We start from the raw sequence: 19,190 nt of genomic DNA, 5'->3' as shown, positions 1-19,190 counted from the left end.
CCGCCTGACGCAGCCAAAAACCAAAACAGACAAGCTCAGCTCTGGCCGCCGGCACTCTCCGGACAGCCGCACGCTTTCCAGAGCAAGTCAGGACAGAGAGCGCTATCCCCTCAGTAGAATGCGTCCTCTACTGAGCAGCTTATCACCCTGCATCGTAACAGGCTGAATCTCCTATTTCCTTCCTCGCTTATACACCTCTACCTTCTATATCCTCTCCTGTGGCTGATAAAGAATCCTAATCTGACTCAACAGTGCTGCCTGATATAAATGGACTTGATCCTGAAGGCGCTATCTCAAAAAACCGGTTTCCAATGCTGAGCCAGATGAGCATGGCTAGCCACATGTGGACAGACCCCACAACTGCAGCTACAGTGTCAGCTTTGCTAATGCTCCGCAGTATGGGCCCCACTGATGAGAACACTACCTGCAGTCCGCCTGGGTCTCAAGGACCCTCGCCTGCTGGGATTTATGAAGCATCTCTATGAGCACCGACCATTCCTGTTGCCTCAGGGATGGCCCTCCCTTGGCAGGAATCCAGCCTGGCCGGAGCCATGGCTTGGGTTACACAAAAGCGAAACAGGCTCTGCTTGGAAATGGAACTGCCTAGGTGTGTCCTGGACCTTCTACCCTTTGTTGTAACATTCCACAACGGCACTGATCATCTTTAGAATCCCAGATGCTGGGCTGGACGCTGTATCTGGGAGCCAGGAGCACCAAGGTTTGGGAAGCAAAGCCTCACCGTGGGCCACTTCTCTAGCAACGGCTCCAGGAGTGGCAGGGTGAACAGTAACAAAAGGCTGCATTTCCAGTCAAATGTATTTACAAACAAAGCCCCGTGAGGACAAAGAGTAGGCTAATGTTACAAACTTTATTATGATCAACATGTTGTTTTAGACCGAGTGATCATTTCTCCCTTTAGCATACTTCCGCAAGGGCTTTTTGTAATTAGACCTAAGTGAATAGGGGCTGAAAGACGTAAGCTGGAATGAGGAACCTTTAACTTATACTGGTTAGCCTTTATTGTGTTAAGATAATCTAAAACATATCTTTAGGGAGTCTCAAAAGAAGTCGTCTCCTATCTTACTGAGTGCTGCAGCCTACCAATCTGACCCTGAACTGATTAGGATTGTAAGAAGCTAAAAATCATGAATCAAGAAAGATGTGTAATGGAAAAAGCCACTGAAGACCTTATCAAATTAAAAGCAGATGATAAATTTATTGTAGACTCTCCCACTAAACAAGTTTACTCTACTTGGGAAATCATCAAAAGCGCAAATATAAGTTCACTGTGTGATTTATTTAAGGTACTAATGGAGAGGTCACAATTCAATTTACACTTGGAGTTTCTTTCAAGGGAAAAAAATTCTAATTTCAGAAGTGTAAACAAAAGCTCTAATACACAGAATACTTTCTGACTGAGGAAAAAAAAAAAAAAAAACCTTATCAGCGAGCCTGAATAAAAGGGACAGATTAAATGAAGCCATCTGGTGGAGTTTTAACAGCGTCGGAAAGAAAGGGTTAAAGTTCAGCCTGACTGGAAGGGCGCATCATCTCTTAATTTCCTGTTATTAACTTTTCAGATGTGGTTTTGGGTGTGATTTGTTCCATTTATTAAAAAAAGGAAAAAGTATATACTGTCGCATAATCCCTCTTAACTATGCTAGTATTTCCTCAATAACCTGCAAGCCTGAGTTTCTCAGGAAAATATTTCACACAGCAAACCAGGCAAGGTTTTACTAAACGAAGCCACAATTAAACTCCCTTATCTAGGAAGAGGACGACTGCGCTGGCCGCTCTTACTGGGTTTTCTCTAGCCTCTCAATCAGCTGTTAACTGGTTAACTTATGACTTCAATATCAGAGGAAATTTATTAGGAATCCAGGCTGTAGACATCCCAGGCGGTAATCACTGCTGTGTGCAGGGCTGCCGTAGGATGCTCGGCACGTGAGCGGTGCGGGGCAGCAGCCTGTGGGTGCCCTTCCCAGAGAGCCTGCCCCTTCAGACCACCAGCAGGCAAGGTGGCGTCAGTCACCCAGGCGTGTCCAGCTCTCTGTGACCCCACAACTGCAGCCCACCAGGCTCCTCTGTCCATGGGATCCTCCAGGCAAGACTGGAGTGGGTTGCCATTCCCTTCTCCAGAGGACCCTCCTTACCCCGGGGTCGAACCTGGGTTTCCTGCATTGCAGGCAGACTCTCTACCAGGGAAGCCCCACGCCGGGAGAAGGCAAGGTCAATAAAAATATTTCAATTGTTGTTACAAAAAAGGGAGGCTTCCTTATTCCCACTAAACTTTATCACCTATAGTCAACGACTGCACAAGAGCGCTCATTATTACTGACGGTTCTCAGAGGAAAGGTGAGAGCATCCTGCAGGGTCAAACGCCGCCAAGGCAGCAGAGACCGGAGGCGCTGCTTTGCTTTCCTTCCTGTCCTCCATGCCTCAAAGCTGTGAAATGTTCTCTGTTAAAGTATCTGCATTAAAACAGTTTGTCAATCTGCATGTACAATGTACTTATCAGTGTTATACCTGTCAGTCATCAATGATTTAAAAAGAACTTGAAAAATAAAAACAGTGCTCTGTTTAGGGCAAAGGAGAGATGAGTGAATGATCAGTGAGAAAAATCTCATTAAGACTTTCTGCTGCACTGAAAAACATTACTGAGCTTATCCCTCTTTTATATAAAAGCTATAATATAACCTAATACAAAAATGTATTTATCCAAAATTTTCAGTGAAATCTTTAGAAAATCTACCTGCTTGAACTATTAGCTCCAAGTTCAGGCCTTCAACTCACCTAGAAGAAACTTAACGAAACTGAAAGCACTGTCACCTAATGAGTAATAATTTTTCAAATTTAACAATATGCCTAACAAAGTAATGTTTCATGGGTATAATCAGTCAAAAAAGAAAAAAAACCAAGAATTTTTTTTTTTTTTACAAAAAGAAGACTGTCAAACCAAATATGCCCCCAGTATAACTTGTTTTAACTATATTTACTGTGTGCAAAAAAAGCTAATCTTACCTATTGCCATGAATATTTCATTTACATTCATTGATGTTTTAGCTGATGTCTCCATAAATAATAAACTGTTATCATCCGCATAGGACTGTGCCTCCTGTTTGCGTAACAAAAAATGAGATAAATGAGACACTTTGACACACACTATTACTATGCCTCCCTTATTTTTGTTATTTAAAACAGAGGCTTCCTTAGTACTATTCCAACTTGATCCCCTATAACCAACAACTGTATAATAAGCAATTACTTACAGCTATAACAAAGGTAAGGGTACTGCAGTTATAATTTCCCTTTCCTGCCCTAACGTCTCGCACCATCCCAGCCTGCTTCTTCTGGTCTCCCATGAAACCTGCTCTCAGATGACGGGTCTGAGGGAGGCGGTGGTGTCGTCACTAAGCGGCATCTGACTCTCTGTGGCCCTCTGGACTGTAGCCCGCCAGGCTCCTCCATCCATGGGACTTTCCAGGCAAGAACACTGGAGTGGGGCGCCATTTCCTTCTCTGGGAGAAGGGCAGGCCATTCCGCTCTAAACACCATGAAGCTCTCTCTGATCTCTACGGCGGTTCAATTTTACTGGTGCTCATTCTATGCAATGATGACGAAGGGAAATTGAACTCTGGACCCTGGCCTGCACCGCAGGATGCCGCCGTGTGTCCCTCGGGCCCTGGACGGCTTCCGCAGCCCCGCGATGAGGGTCGCGCGTCATCTTCGAGGTTTTATTGCTACTTCACTGTGTCTTGCTTTACAGTCTGGTTGTATTATTGTTCTTGAGCCTCACAGCTGTTGTGAAGAACCATCAGTCATCTTCCCAATGTGATAAAGAAAACAAAGCGACGCTCCTTTGAAATGCTCTGTGACAGGCCCGCTTTTGACTCTAATGCGCCTGCTCTGCCTCTGTGCTGAGGAGGCACCGATCTCAGAGAGGAGCAGAGACACCAGCCCTCCCAGGGCTGTTGCAGAATTGAAGGAAACCACACGTGCGCATGCTCAGCTCACTACCTAACGCAGCAAGACCCAGTGCTCCTCCTCCCGTGTGAATCACTCCAGCACCGGAGAAGGAGACCATCCCATCACTGACCATACACTTAGCGACCACAAGCAAACTCCTCTGGCAGAGAAGCGGAAGAGCGAGAGGATGGGAGATTCTAAAAACGTCTAACTAGAGGCAGCTGCTTTATTTAAAATGACGTTTGCAGCAAGAACATTCTTACTTAGCTGTATTAGAAAACATGCAAACTTCACTTTAACCCTTTATTTCTGAAGACCTTTTAAGAGCAGCTACACGGGTGCACGTGACTCTGTGGGCATGCCTATGTGTGCTGATACACAGAGGTACATTTTTAAAAGTTAGGAAGGGTACTGAAGTGTATGTGAGGGTTGGAGGGATTAGGGTAGGAGGCAATCACTTTTTCCTTGAATCAGCTTGTATATTACAAGTAAATAAAGATATCTTAAAAATTCTTTATTGTGAGTTTCTTTACAGATATGTGAGATTCTCAGATGGATATAAATTTTTTTTCTTAAAAAAATTTTTATACTGGAATATAGTTGATTACAAATGCTGTGTTAGTTTCAGGTAGACAGCAAAGTGACTCAGCTCCATGTACACACGTATCTATTCTCGTTCAGATTCTTTTCCCGTTTAAACTGTCACACGGAGCAGTGCATGCCACACAGTAGGTCCTTGGTGCTCATCCGTTTTTAGACACAGCAGTGTGTACCTGTCCATCCCAAACTCACTGCTCCTCCCCCCACTGCTCCCTAGCCATGAAGCTCATTCTTTAAGTCAGTCTGTGAGTCTGAGATCTTATTATCACGAGATTTAATTACATAGTATACCATATGTCTAATTACAAAGCATACCACATACCATTTGTCTAAAAATTTTTCATCACTTGTACAGTTTTAAAATTCAAGTGTGGACACAGAAGAAAAATATGCACCCACAAGTTAAATTCAGCATACCTGGAAGTCGACAGCTCTTTTATTTGCCAGATCGGCCTTGTTTCCTGATAAAGCTATTACAATGTTAGGACTGGCTTGCCTCTGAAGCTCTTTAACCCAGTTTTTGGCTCTGGCAAAGGACTCCTGGGAACAAAGAAACAGCTATTTGGCACAGGCTCAAAGAATAAGGAGAGTCTTTGTGAGATGAGGCTTTAAAGACTGTCCAATGTGACTCTTGGAAAGAAATTCTTAGGACTATTGTATTATTTGAGACACTTTCATGTTTTTAAAAGTCAGCTTTTCTATTTCATAAAAGCTATTTCTACTTTGGCAGAAATGTCATACTTGGCTAATAACAAAGATTTAAAAAAATCTCTTCTGTAACCGAAATTCTGAATACTTGAAACGGATATTCAAACAAGTTTCAGTATAGAATGCATCTCTACTTACCTCGTTTGTGATATCGTACACGACTATGGCGGCCTGGGCTCCTCTGTAATACATGGGCGCCAGGCTGTGGTACCGTTCTTGGCCAGCCGTGTCCCATATTTCAAACTTTACCGTCGTGTCATCAAGACACACTGTTTGAGTTAGAAAAGCAGCTGAAAGAAGAAAATGTCTGCAGTAAGTTTATCATTTTTCTCCTAATACTTTAAATTTATAGTAAACACCTGGAAACCTTATTTACTGCATACTCACAGTTAACAGTGACTTTAAATACCTGCAAGATCTATGCTTCAAAGCTAGATTAATAAATGCTTGCATATAAAACCTTTGTAATAAAATCACAGATTGAAAGTGCCTCTTACATTCTTAAAAAGTATAATATCAAATAACTTTAATACAGCTCGTAAGCTGTTTTTACAAACTGTGAATTTAAAAGCTTTAAATTGTAAAATGCTTTAAGAAACACACATGTTGATACTGCTGACCAGTGGGGGTGGTGGACGAGCAAGCCTGTAACTCCCGTCTACACTGACAGCAGCAGTTCAGGGCCAGCTCATCACCACCAAACCAGTGTATTTCCTGTATTATTCCTTCCAAGCATTATGAGACTTTAATTTCTGTAATCGTTATTACCTCAACCTAGACTTTTATTAACAGAGATTCAGTATCAACTCCTGGCTTTCATCCTTTGCTTTATGGATTTTTTGATTTGTACTTTTTCATCTGTTCTTTTCTCAGATTTTAATAAGAAAGTAACATTTTACAATGATATTTCTGCTCTTAAAAAGATGGCTGACATATCTCACAAATAATTACTGTATCACGTATTTTCTCACTTGTTTTCTGAGAATAATATGAAGTAAAATGTCTTTTATAAACAAGACTCTCCTGGCTCTAGAAATAAGCATCAGGAAAGACCACATGTATATTTATGAAGAATAAGAAACTGATTTGTAAGAGATAAGTTATAAACAACTGAACTGTACTCTAAGGTATGGCTAACCCTAACCCTAACCTTTCAGGAGTAGTGAGCGGCACGAGAGGTCAACAAGACCGACACCCAGCCGCTCCCCAGCATGGGGGCCGCACCGCAGCACCCCCAGGCCCCCTTCATGACCTCGGTCACCGCGCCCTGCATCGTCCACACCAGCCGGTGTGCTTCCTCCTTCTTCCTGTAGCTCAAGGCGTGTTCCAGTCCTTCTCTGAAACTGGCACAGACTTAAGTTACAAAGTTTCTAAATACTCTGTCCTCCCATGTAAGACAATTATTATTCACGCCTGTAAATTGTAGCAGTTTATCTAGTGATGTCAATCTTAAGGGATTTACTAGTTAATATCACTATGCTGGATAAGTCAAGTTTAGTTTGATTTACATTGCTTATATGGAACGTAACATACATTTTTCATGCTATTTTTATTAGGTCAACTGACTGCTGTGATGGCTTTAGTATCAACAACTATAATCTCAATTTTGTAACCATCGTAATAGAAATGTCTATTTTCAGCTAAGTTCTATTAATAGTTCAGTGAATTCTCACAAGTGGCTAGTCATATTTAAAATATACACCAATGAAAACTTCTTTTACCATACAAAATCAGCAATGATATTTAAAAAAATTCTGTATCTGGTATGTAGAATAAAGGATACCAAAAAAAGTCCTATGCCACTTCCTCACAGAGATGACAAGTTCTCATGCAGAATCAGTATTTTTAAACACTTAAAAAAATTAAGTACTCCTTTTTAAATGAGAGGGGAAAAAAGGTAAGGAATGGATCACAAAATACAATCCCTTTCTCAAGTATAGTTTGATGCAACTTGAAAAAACTGGGTTATAATTTGCATTCAGACTTTTGTTTTCTCTGTTCCATAACCACAAAGTACAGTGATAACAAACAGATTCATTTACACTTTCATAATCAACCCTAGACTCAGGTAAAGAATTATTAATTATGCTGCCTTAAAGGAAATATAATCTGATTCTCCAACCAGTTAAAGATACCACAAAAGGCTACCAATCTTTTTTTATAAATGCATGTACAAAATGACAAAACACAGGAAAAAGAAATTTCAGCCAATACATTAAAAGAGTAACAACCCCATGACCAAGTAGTTTCTTTCAGAAATACAAAGCTATTACACCAGCAGGCTAAAAAAGAAAAATCATATATTATTTAAATAAACTATAAAAGGGCATGAGTCAATATTCCTAATATATACACAGAATTCTTCTGTAAAACAGATCAAGTGTCAATTTCACCCGTAAGCCAGAAACCAGCAGTTTACACAAAACTCTTAGGCAATCTCTCTGAATCTAGAAGCCAGATATGAAAGTCAAGATCACAATTACATAATATCACTTCAGATATTCTTAAACACGGTAATATTTAATATTAATTAATAATATTTATTAATAATGATTAAATCTCTTAATAAATAAGTAACAAATTATTAGAAAGAGACATTATTTGAACGAAGGAAGAAGACTGAAATGAAAATCCAAAGACACCAGCTAAAACAAAGCAGACAGTAAGTTCTTCCAACTGGCTGGAAAAGATCCAGGTAACTGCCTTAAATACACAAGCAGCGACCAGGTTGTCAGTGGAATGTGGGAGAAGACTCGGTCCCTATCAAATTCTTGGGAAGCCTTCCTCATCACACCCTTCCAGCAGGTCCCGTCTTTACACTCGCAGAGCTCCCTGTGCGAGGAAATGTTTCACACTTTCTATAATTACTGGTGCACAGCATCTTTTTTTCTCCTAGACTGAGAGTTCCTAAGTCGCTTCAGTCGTGTCCGACTCTGTGCGACCCCATAGACGGCAGCCCACCAGGCTCCCCGGTCTCTGGGATTCTCCAGGCAAGAACACTGGAGTGGGTTGCCATTTTCTTCTCCAGAAACAATCTATTCTTGTCCATATCCAGTATCTAATATAAATCTCAGCTCATATAAATATTCAAAAAGCTTGCTGAAGTTCGTAACAGATATGTACAATTATTCTGGACTATTTTGATTAATTACAGTTTCCAAATAGGAAAAAACAGGTATTTCAAAAGGCCTCTCTCAAGTTATTACGTAACTAACACAACCTCAAACTACCAACAAGACCTTTCTAACTTAGTAACACCACACTGTTAACACTGTATGTTAGAGCGTGATTTGGGGGGAGGAGAGAAAGGCCAATATCAGAGGCCAGTGGACCGATGCGAGCACAGCCACAAGTGAGAACCACCTAACAGCGCTGCAGTGCCACGAGAGCAGAGACGCGGGGCTAAAACAGCCCAGGGTTATAAACGTCATACTGCACGGCCATCAGGATGACCCCAAATCCTCAAGTTTCCAAGGACTAATGAAGGACTTAACTTCTCCCATGAGTCAGTCAAGTATAGATGATATCTTCAAATCCTCAGTGCTTCGAAAAGGACATTACTAGTCATTAATAAAGTTGTAAACATAAATTCTAGCATTCAAAACATCACTACTACATCAATACTGTAGCAGCATTAACCAACCACCAACTCACCTGAATCTGCAAAACCATGTTAATTTATCCAAAACGTCTATTTTCTCACTAAGAACCATCACTTTCTTAGGCCCCTTCTATTTCCTCTTCACTTCCATCACCAGCAATAGCTGTTGGTTTTCTTTTCAGGCCCATATGTCACAAAGAAACAGGTTTTATCACTCTGAGAGTTACTGTGTTCGCAGACGACAGGCAGAGAAAAACAAAGCTGCGTTGAGATACGGGTGCCGGCCTGTCTAACAGGCGGCCCCTGAGCTGACGCCATCAGTTCCTATGGCAAGCTTGGCAGCAGCTGACCCTGCAGTCTCCGCCACACTGCAGGTTACTGAGTGGCAGAGCCTGGGGTCAGCTGAGAGCAGGTGAAACTGTGAATGGGAAACCTGCAAAACCCCACAGCGTGTAATGTGTAAGGCCCCGATAAATAGTGAGCAAGGAGGGGACACTGCGATACACTAGGTGAGGGAAGACCGTCCCCATCAGCAACATTAACCAAAGATTAACAACGAATAAGAATTCAAACAAGTGAAATGAGTCCACACGAACTAAACAGAGGGCAAAAGAGAAAACGCACAGGACCAGTTATCACCCCAATCCTCAACTTACTATTTTACCAAATTGACAGGAAAGAATTACTTTATTAGAACTGACCCCAAATCCTTAGATCAGTTTTGATTATATAGAAATTAAGGTCTTTAGGTTTGTAATTAAAACGTGTCACACATTCAAAACACAGGGACAAACACATCTAGAAAAACTTCTACAGCGGATGCTATGAGCTTGATTTTTAATATATAGAAACCTCATGTAAATCTTAAGAAAACATACATCAAAGATAAATATGTAACAAAATTCACAAAAGCCATATAACACAGAAAGAAATCAAGACCACTAGTAATCAACAAAATCATTCTCAGAGCAAAACCAGTTAAATTCTATCCCTTAACTAAGCAAGATTGAAAAACGAAACTGAAGCAGAGCATAGCCAAACTCACACTCTGGTGGAGACACTGTGTGACTGTCCTGGAAACAATTCTGCCAGCACGTGGCAGAGCCACAAACATGCTCTTATTTGTTACTGTAGCATTTCGAGGAATCTCTAAAGATGGTATGGCAGCAAGGAGGGTAGGGAAACACACCTTTTAAGTTTGAAGTACTTTTGTATTTAACAGTGAGAAATAACCTAATGTAATAAGATGGCTAGCAAACACATGAAAAGATGCTCAACATCACTCATTATCAGAGAAATGCAAATCAAAATCACAATGAGGTACTATCTCTCAGAATGGCTGCGATCCAAAAGTCTACAAGCAATAAATGCTGGAGAGGGTGTGGAGGAAAGGGAGCCCTCCTACACGGTTGGTGGGAATGCAAACCGGTAGCCACTCTGGAGAACAGTGAGGAGATTCCTTAAAAAAACTGGAAACAGAACTGCCTTATGACCCAGCAATCCCACTGCTGGGCATACACACTGAGGAAACCAGAACTGAAAGAGACACGTGCACCCCAGTGTTCATCGCAGCTCTGTTTATAATAGCCAGGACATGGAAGCAACCTAGATGTCCATAAACAGATGAATGGATAAGAAAGCTGTGGTACATATACACAATGGAGTATTACTCAGCCGTTAAAAAGAATACATTTGAATCAGTTCTAATGAGGTGGATGAAACTGGGGCCCATTATACAGAGTGAAGAAAGTCAGAAAGAGAAACACCAATACAGTATATTAACGCATATTTATGGAATTTAGAAAGATGGTAACGATGACCCTGTAAGCGAGACAGCAAAAGAGACACAGATGTGAAGCACAGGCTTTGGGGCTCTGGGCGAGGGCGGGTGAGGGCACGGCAGTGGCGCGTGCACTGTGCCGTGTGAAGGAGGCGACAAGGCCGGGCGTGATGCGCGACACGGCACCCGCAGAGCTGGTGCACGGGGGGACCCAGAGGGACGGGAGGGGAGGGGAGAGGGTGGGGCTCAGGATGGGGGGCAGGTGCACCTGTGGCGGATTCCTGTCAATGTATGGCCAAAACCACAATACTGTAAGGTGATTCTTCCAATTAAAATAAGTAAATTAATTAAAAACAATAATGTATAAATGAAAGGCAGTGATGGCTTGGTAAGTACTAAGAAGGAACTAAATTTAAAATTTACAAAATGACCTCTTAATTGTCAAAAAGCAAAATTATATAAAATTTTTTATATATAAATATAAATACATACATACACATGTAAATGTCCTCCCTTAGATAAAACTTTCACAAAAGTGGTGGATTTGATGCCCTATTAAAACTAAAAGGCAATAGTAGTTAGAGACGGGAAGAGCTTTGTTCAGGATCTCAGGTGTAGGTCAGGGACTTGGGATCATAAAATCCAAGCTTAAGGTTGTTTGGGAGTGACGTGCAGGGGAAGCCCCAAAGGTTTCAGAGCCAAGTCAGTCAGCGGCCGAGTCTGATGGATCTGGATCCAACTTCAGGAAGAAAGATGGCGAAAACTGACCGAGAACGAGGTACCAAAGCCCTCTGTGGAGGCAGACGCTGGTTTGCTGAGAAACAGGGAATCAATGGCCGCTAGTATCATGATATTAATAGAATGAATTTTATCAGACAGGTTAGCACTGACTTCAGATGATAAAACTGCACACAGACAGGAATGTATGGAAGGTTTAATGCCAACAACAGAAAAAAAAAATTAATAAAAATAATAAAAAAAAAAACAGAAAAAATAAAAGCCGAGGCCATTTTTATTTTCCACTAAAACTGCATGTGTGTGTAGGAGATTAGACTATAGAGCACTAGGTTACAGAGCAAAGATGGAGACAAAGAGTTCCCAGAAGAGTTACAGGTCAACGAAAGCAGGGAAGAGCTTAAGAAGGGATACAAATAGACTGGGACAAAGAGGAAAGCACACACAGCAATTAAACTCAGACAGCAAACACTCCAGAAGAGCGCTAGGTAAAAACCTTACTATACAGATCGTGTATTAGAAACAAGGCAGGGGGTCCCTGGTGGTCCAGTGGTTAAGACTCCGCCTCCCAGTGCAGGGGACATGAGCTGGACCCCTGGTCAGGGAAGCGGGACTCCATACGCTATCGGGCAACTGAGCCTGCAAGGCACAACACAGACCCAGCGCAGCCAGAAGACGGCGTCATTCCCCAAGGTAAATCCACTCTATGAGATGGCCTAACACTCATCACGTTGAGCTCCTTCTGAAACATCTGGTAAGAGCCTGAGAAGAGCCTGGGGCTCCCTGGGGGCTCAGATGTAAAGAATCTGCCTGTGAGGCAGGAGACCCGGGTTTGATCCCTGGGTTGGGAAGATCCCCTGGAGAAGGGCATGGCAACCACTCCAGTATTCTTGCCTGGAGAGTCCCATGGACAGAGGAGCCTGGCGGCGATAGTCCACGGTCACCAAGAGTTGGACACGACTGAGCGACTAACACTCACTTTCAAGGGGCTGGTATCCAGAAAACACATGGAACTCCTACGACTTAGCAACACACAAAAAAATCCAAACTACCCAGTTAGAAAAAACGGACAAACAACTTTAATAAACATTTCTCCAGAGATATACAAATGGCCAGGGATTTCCTGGCAGTCCAGTGGTTAGAACTCAGGGCGTTCACTGCTGGGGCTCAGATTGGATGCCAGGTCAGGGAACTAAGATTCCACAAGCCATGTGGCATGGCCAAAGGCGGGGAAATACACACACAAATGGCCAAGAAGCACACGAAAAGATGCTCAACATCACTGCTAGAAAAATGCAAGTCAATACTACAAGATACCACCCCATACCGTTAGAATAGCTACTATCAAAACAGCAAAAAACAAGAGTTCACAAAGATGTAGAGAAATCGAAAGCTTATGCACTCAAAGTGGGAATGTAAATAGTGCAGCCACTGTGGAAAATGGCATAGAAATTCTTCAAAAATATTACACACAGAGAGAGTTAGCATATGATCCAGCAATTCCACTTCCAGGGATATGCTCAAAAGATATGAAAGGTATTTGTACACCAATATTCACAGCAGTGTTACTCACAATAGGCAAAAGGTGGAAGAGACCAAAGAGTCCATCGAAGGGTGGACGAGAAAGCAAAATGTGGCTGATGGGATATCAGCTTCCCTATAAAGATAAGGGTGAACTGGCACCTTCACAAGATGGATGAGCCTTGATCACATACTAAGTGAACTAAGCCCGTCATAACAGGACACCACCATATGATTTCTCACATGAGTGGAGTTCCCAGAGCAGTCAAATTCACAAACAGGACGGTACTTGGCAGGGATGGAGGGGGGACACAGGGCGTCACTGTTTAATGAGCAGGGCTGGACATGACGCCTGCACCACAATGCGGATGTGCCTGATGCCAAACGCACCTTTAAAATGGTTAGAATTATAAGAACTCATCATGCACATCTCAACACAACAAAGATCACTCAAGCAACATCTGAAAACAACTGCTGCCAAGTGAACACAATCTTGGAGCACATGATGACACACAGGGAGGAGTCTGCAGGAAGTCAAGCAAAATGAGGTAGAAACATGATTATCACTTTTTCTCTAACACTGTCCAGGAGGAAGAGACACTTTTTAAGAGACTAATTCGTGTAATTTTTTTCAGAAATAACAGAAGAGTAAAAAAAGCCAGTGTGTTTTTTTATTTCACAATCAATCACAGCTTGACAGTTATTCTTAAAGGACACTGCTCTTCTAAGGGAATCTTACTAGCAGGACTAAGCTAGCCGACGTCCAGCTGAACAGGATCACATGAGGACATCCAACAGTGCACTAACGTCAGTCGCAGGAGTTTGAACTTGGTTAGTATTAAGCTAGTGCACCAAGCCTGGTCACCCGAGAAAAAACCAGTGTTTGAACCCTCAAGGCTGACAGACTGTGGTCACCACACCAAGGGGACTCACCAGACTGCGTGTATAGAACAGTGATGTAGCAAATACTAGACCGGGGAGCAGAACGGAGGCACAGAACACAGAGGAACGGGGCAGAGATGGGAGAGATGTCGGGGCGGGGAGAGGGGGAGGCTGTCCCAAGCTCGCGACCAGTGTCAGACAAATGCTCCCCAACAAACAGCCAAAGAAAAGGCGATAAAGCTGACTTAGCTTGAAGGGATACACGTCTATGAAAAACATACGGGGAAGAAATGGAAGAGACGTGAGAGAAGGGAGGAAAGGGGAGAGGCTGTTATAAGCTAGTAACCAGTGTCAGACAAATGCTCCCCAACAAACAGCGAAAGAAAAAGGTGATAAAGCTAACTTAGCTTGAAGGGATATACGTCTGTGAAAGACATTTTATTTTTTTTTACTTTTTGGCCGCATCACATGGCTGCGCACTTCTTGCAGTGGTAGCGTGGAGTCTTAACTGTTGGACAGCCAGGCAAGTCCCTATGAAGGACAGTTTATTTATGGACAACAGATACGGTGCTGAATAGTTTAAACAGTACTTTAAAAAAATCCCTGCAGGCACTTCCGTGGCAATCCAGTGGTTAAGACTACATGTCCCCAGTGCAGGGGGCACAGGTTCAATCCCCGGTCGGGGAACTGAGATCCCACACGCTGCATAAAGCAGCCTGGTTCTGCACCTCGGGAACTCAGAGTTCAAAGGAGAAACTACAAAAGCTGAAAAATCAATAATTGTTCTTTGATCTGAAAAAGTGAGGTTACAAGGTTTCTACCACCCCCAAACTGGAGAAATAAGACAGGCTGGTACAAAAAAGCACGGTGTCTGAGCAAAGTCACCTGAGGAGACCCGCGCTGCTGCAGGACTACCTGGTGAAACTGCTGGGGGCCAGCTACAGACCAGCCTGAGTCACAACTCCAGCAGGACATCCCCTGGTGGCCCACCGGCTGGGAACACACTGCTGAGGCTCGGCACACGGGTTCGGCCTCTGGTCGGGGAAGATCCCATGTGCCGCGGAGCAACTAAGCCTGTGTGTCTGGGGCTCGTGCTCTGCAACAAGAGGGGCCACCGTGGTGAGAGGCCCAGCACCGCGGTGAGGAGCAGCCCCCGATCACTGAACCTGGAAAAAGCCCGCAAGAAGCAAGAGACCCGGAGCAACCATCAACAGACAAACTCCAGGAGAAGCCGGCAGGAAGGGAGGCACCACACTCCTGTGGGTTTGACAACCAGGAACTAGGTTAGGCTCTCACAGCAAACATCAGAGAGAAATCCTCTCCTGCTTCTGGCAAGGTGAGGGGAAAGGAGCCGTTCTGAAATAAACGAGATCTTCATGTTCTTAACAAAGCCACGTAAGAAACTAACTGATCTGAGCATAACCTGTTGGGAGTATTATCAGACTCTTAACGGACCTGGAGAAGGAAATGGCAGCCCACTGCAGTATCCCTGCCTGGAAAATTCCATGGATGAATGAGCCTAGCAGGCTACAGTCCATGGGGTTGCAAAGAATCGGACACAACTGAGCAACTTCACTTTAATGGACCTGGAGAAAGAAATATCCAACTTAAGCCAGTTCTATCCTTCCACGTGGGAGAAAGGAAATTTCTAATTCCAGACCATTCTAGCCATCCTGTCTTGTCTAAGGCAGGGGAGAAAAAACATGATGACCATTTGCTCCACAACTCTACCATGCTACTTAAAGTGTACTCACAGCTGCTGCTTTTAGTTACTGCATCATCTCCAGACAGCAAGAAAAATTACAAGGCATACTAAAAGGCAAAAAACAGTTTGAAGAGACAGAAAAAGTATCAGCAGCAGAAATGTTGGAATCAAAAGACTGGGAATTGGGAACGACTAGGATTAACGAGCTAAGAGCCCTAGTGCGGACACAGAATGCTGAGAACAGACGGGCAGTGCCGGCAGAGAGCCGGGAGATATGAAGGGCCCCAAAGTGCCGAGATCAAAACACTATGACAGAAATGAAGAATGCCTCTGAGGGACTTCTCGGATGACTGGACGCAGCTGAGCCAAGAACCTCAGACCTTGAGGTCTATCAACAGAACCCTCCAAAGCTGAAATATAAAGAGAATCAAGACTGGAAAACACAGGACGAAATACCCACGGACTCTGGGACAAGTGCAAGAGTGTAGCGCCTTCACGGTGGGGCCATCGCAGAAGAAAGGGACAGGCTACGCGAGGCGGAAAGGACAGAGTCTCCCCCAGATAACGCCAGACTACATGTCCGGGGGCTCAGAGAACGCTAAGGTAAATGCTGAAAATGCCTCACCCAGACATATCATTTTCAAATGGCAGAAAATCAAAGGTAACGCGCAGGACAGAGCCCAGGCTGTTTTGCAAAGGAGGCTTCTTCCCCCTTCTCTTTAGTGACATTCCTACTCCATCTGGTTCAAGAATCTAGCGCTTAACAGTTCCCAGGCCTGACAGTAATCTTCCAGACTTTTAAAACATTACTGGCCTTGAAAGCGACCTTTAATGCTTGGCAATAACCCTACCTAAATGAGTTTAAAGTAAAAGTGCAGGTATCTGAGAATCTCACAATAGAAGACTGGAAAAGGGCGAGCTGAAGAAAGCAAGAGGAGACAGGCTGACACGACTAAGCTCCCGAGTAGGAGCTCAGGGCCCATCGGCCCGGCCCAGCCGCTCAGTCGCGTCCGACTCTGTGCGACCTCATGAATCGCAGCACGCCAGGCCTCCCTGTCCATCACCAACTATAGACCTAGATACAATCATCTACGCTAAGCAAGGCCCATGGAAGCTGGGACTATCTATCTCTAAGGGAAGGAAAAAGTGATGAAGACTGAAATTCCTTTGATACCATAATCATTAAATAAAATTACTTTGATTCAGTAACCATATCTAGACATTGACCTTACAGAAATAAGTCCAGAGGGGAAAAATTTCCAAGAACATATTCAATATTAGATGATTACCCAAAACAGCAAACAAAACGTAAACACTAAACGTCTAACAATAATGGTATGGTCAAAAGCTAGATTACCAGTTACCAAGATAAATATGAATACACAAGTATCCTTCCTCATAAAGGGACAGAATACAGCAGTGTGACATTGCAAGTGATTCCATATAAAAACCCCACGCAGTCACACTTTACAGAAAGCGGAAACGAATGGCCTCGGAAGCGCGAAAAGATGCTTCCCTATTACGGGGAAATGCACACTGAAAACTGCAGAGACCAATGTACGCAAGGATGGCAAAGACCTACCAGCGCGCCACCTCCTCGAGTTAGTGCAACAGGGCGACAGGCATTCTGTGCACTCCTGGGGAGGCCAGTGGGGAAAAATGTATCAGAATTACAAAAGTATGTAACTTTTGACACAGCAATCGACTTCAAGAAATTTGTTACAAAAATACTTGGAATACATAAGAAATGACTATGACAGTATTCACTGCAACACTGCTCATACCCCAAAGTATAAAACTACGGTGGGAATCTGAGACTAGAACTGATAAGCAATCCTGACGGGACCCATTCCATGGAATGCTGACATAGCCGAGAAAAATGAGGACACCCTTCATAAGACGATGCAAACAATCAGTGTATCTTCCCAGATGGCCACAAGATCTCACGCATATTCCTGCTGAAACACGACACTGGCTTTCTTTCCTCAGATCTGCACAAGCCTGTGATTTGAGCATCACTGATGCGATCTCTGAACTTCTGGGGGTAGGTCATAAAAAGCCACCCAGCCTCTGCCTGGTGTCTTGGGGACATTCATGCAACCCAGCGACATGCTGTTGAGGAACCCAAACCAGGAGGGAGGCCACAGGCAGGCATTCTGGCCGACAGCCCCAGCTGAGCTCCCAGACACGCTGAGGTGACGCAAGCCCCAGGACTGACCCCCCGCCATGACAGCAGAAAATCACCTAAGCCCACTCAACCCCCAGAACCAAGAGACAGTAGTTGTTTTAAATGACTAGGCTTCGGAGTCATTTGTTTCTGAACAACAGATAACTGGGACAGTAATAAAGAGAAAAATAAAAAGCATATTGCAGAGAGTCTTACATGTTTTAGATTGCACAAAGTGGAGAAAACATATAGATATTAATGTAACAGTAACTTTTCAAGGACAGAGTAGCATGGGGCTGCCCTGTGTGTGGTCGCTCAGGCTGTCTGGCTCTCTGACCCTCTGGGCTGCGGTCCACCAGGCTACCGTGTCCTGAGACGCTCCAGGCGAGGATACTGGAGCAGTCTGCCGCTTGACTCCTAGAGGGGGTCGTCCCAAACCAAGGACTGAGCCCACTTCTCCCGTGTCTCCTGCACTGCAGGCGGGTTCCTCACCCGCTGAGCAAACAGGGAATCTCTGGGAAAAAAGAACTGAGTAGGCAGAAGATAGGAAGGAAACCATTTGAATTTTGAGTCACAGAACAAATAAATAAATAAAATGTGGCACATGAGGATGGCATCAAGCTGAACCCTGTGGCACTAACTCTGGAACGAGTGATCCAAATGTTTATTTAAGATACTTTCACATCATTTTCCTTATAAATCGATACATAAGGACGGTCTGTATCTGTCAAGTACCACACACTTAATTATAACAGAGTGCTTACATCATGTATATCCTGACTCTAAACTTCATGAATTCCAGAATACAGACTGCACGGAAGAAAAAGAAAGATCTGTCTTTAATCCCAGCTGTCACTCAGTTGCAAAATCTCCGCCGCATCACTTTTGTTGCCTTAGTTTCCTCGTCTATAAAAGTAGCATTTCCTCATAGAGCCACAGTAAGGTCCAGATGACACTGTGGGAACGCCAATCCTATGAGTGCGTCATATAACATGCAACCAGCTTTAAAATCACCTCACACGCGATCCTAAAGTCACCCTGTATCTCACAGAAGTCACATTTTCCTAAAATTTACAAATTACTTATGAATACAATAGATTAAAAAGTTAGGATTCTCCAGGTTCTAACATACAAGGATAAATAACTCAAAAGTATTTTTTAAACCTTCTTGGCCGTACCACATGGGACATGGGATCTCAGTTCCCTGACCAGGGCCTGAACCTGTGACCCTATAGTTGAGGCATGAAATCTTAACCACTGATTCGCCAGGAAGTCCCTGAATAGCTATTTTATTTGACTGAGAAATGCTGATGATGTCTGATAATTACAGAGTGACTGAAGTCCCATATCATCACACAACTCTCTTTTTTTTGAATCCAAAGAGTGCTTGCTAGTAATACCTTCAACTTTGCAAACAGGATAAAGAGCCATGAATGACTGATTCCCCGCTCTGTTGTTACCGTTCCCCATCTGTATTACCAATAAAAAAAAAGGTGAACACTTATCTCAAAGATTGTTTTGCAAC

At 43.4% G+C, this 19,190-nt stretch overlaps 1 protein-coding gene across 1 annotated transcript in view; it reads right to left on the bottom strand.

Annotated features, from left to right (window-relative positions):
* The window catches only part of RAB5A (RAB5A, member RAS oncogene family), a 32,855-nt gene that overhangs the window by 1,788 nt on the left and 11,877 nt on the right, over nt 1-19,190 (bottom strand). The window contains exons 3-5 of the mRNA XM_018053230.1: nt 5,413-5,564; nt 4,984-5,106; nt 3,022-3,115 (exon numbers count right to left, since the gene is read on the bottom strand). Coding sequence (XP_017908719.1) covers nt 3,022-3,115; nt 4,984-5,106; nt 5,413-5,564 — 369 coding nt within the window. The remainder of the gene's footprint in view (nt 1-3,021; nt 3,116-4,983; nt 5,107-5,412; nt 5,565-19,190) is intronic.

The sequence above is a fragment of the Capra hircus genome, chromosome 1 (assembly GCF_001704415.2).
Source record: "Capra hircus breed San Clemente chromosome 1, ASM170441v1, whole genome shotgun sequence".
NCBI classification, from domain to species: Eukaryota; Metazoa; Chordata; class Mammalia; order Artiodactyla; family Bovidae; genus Capra; species Capra hircus.
Note: the sequence above shows the minus strand (reverse complement) of the source record. Positions and strands in the feature narration are given on the sequence as shown.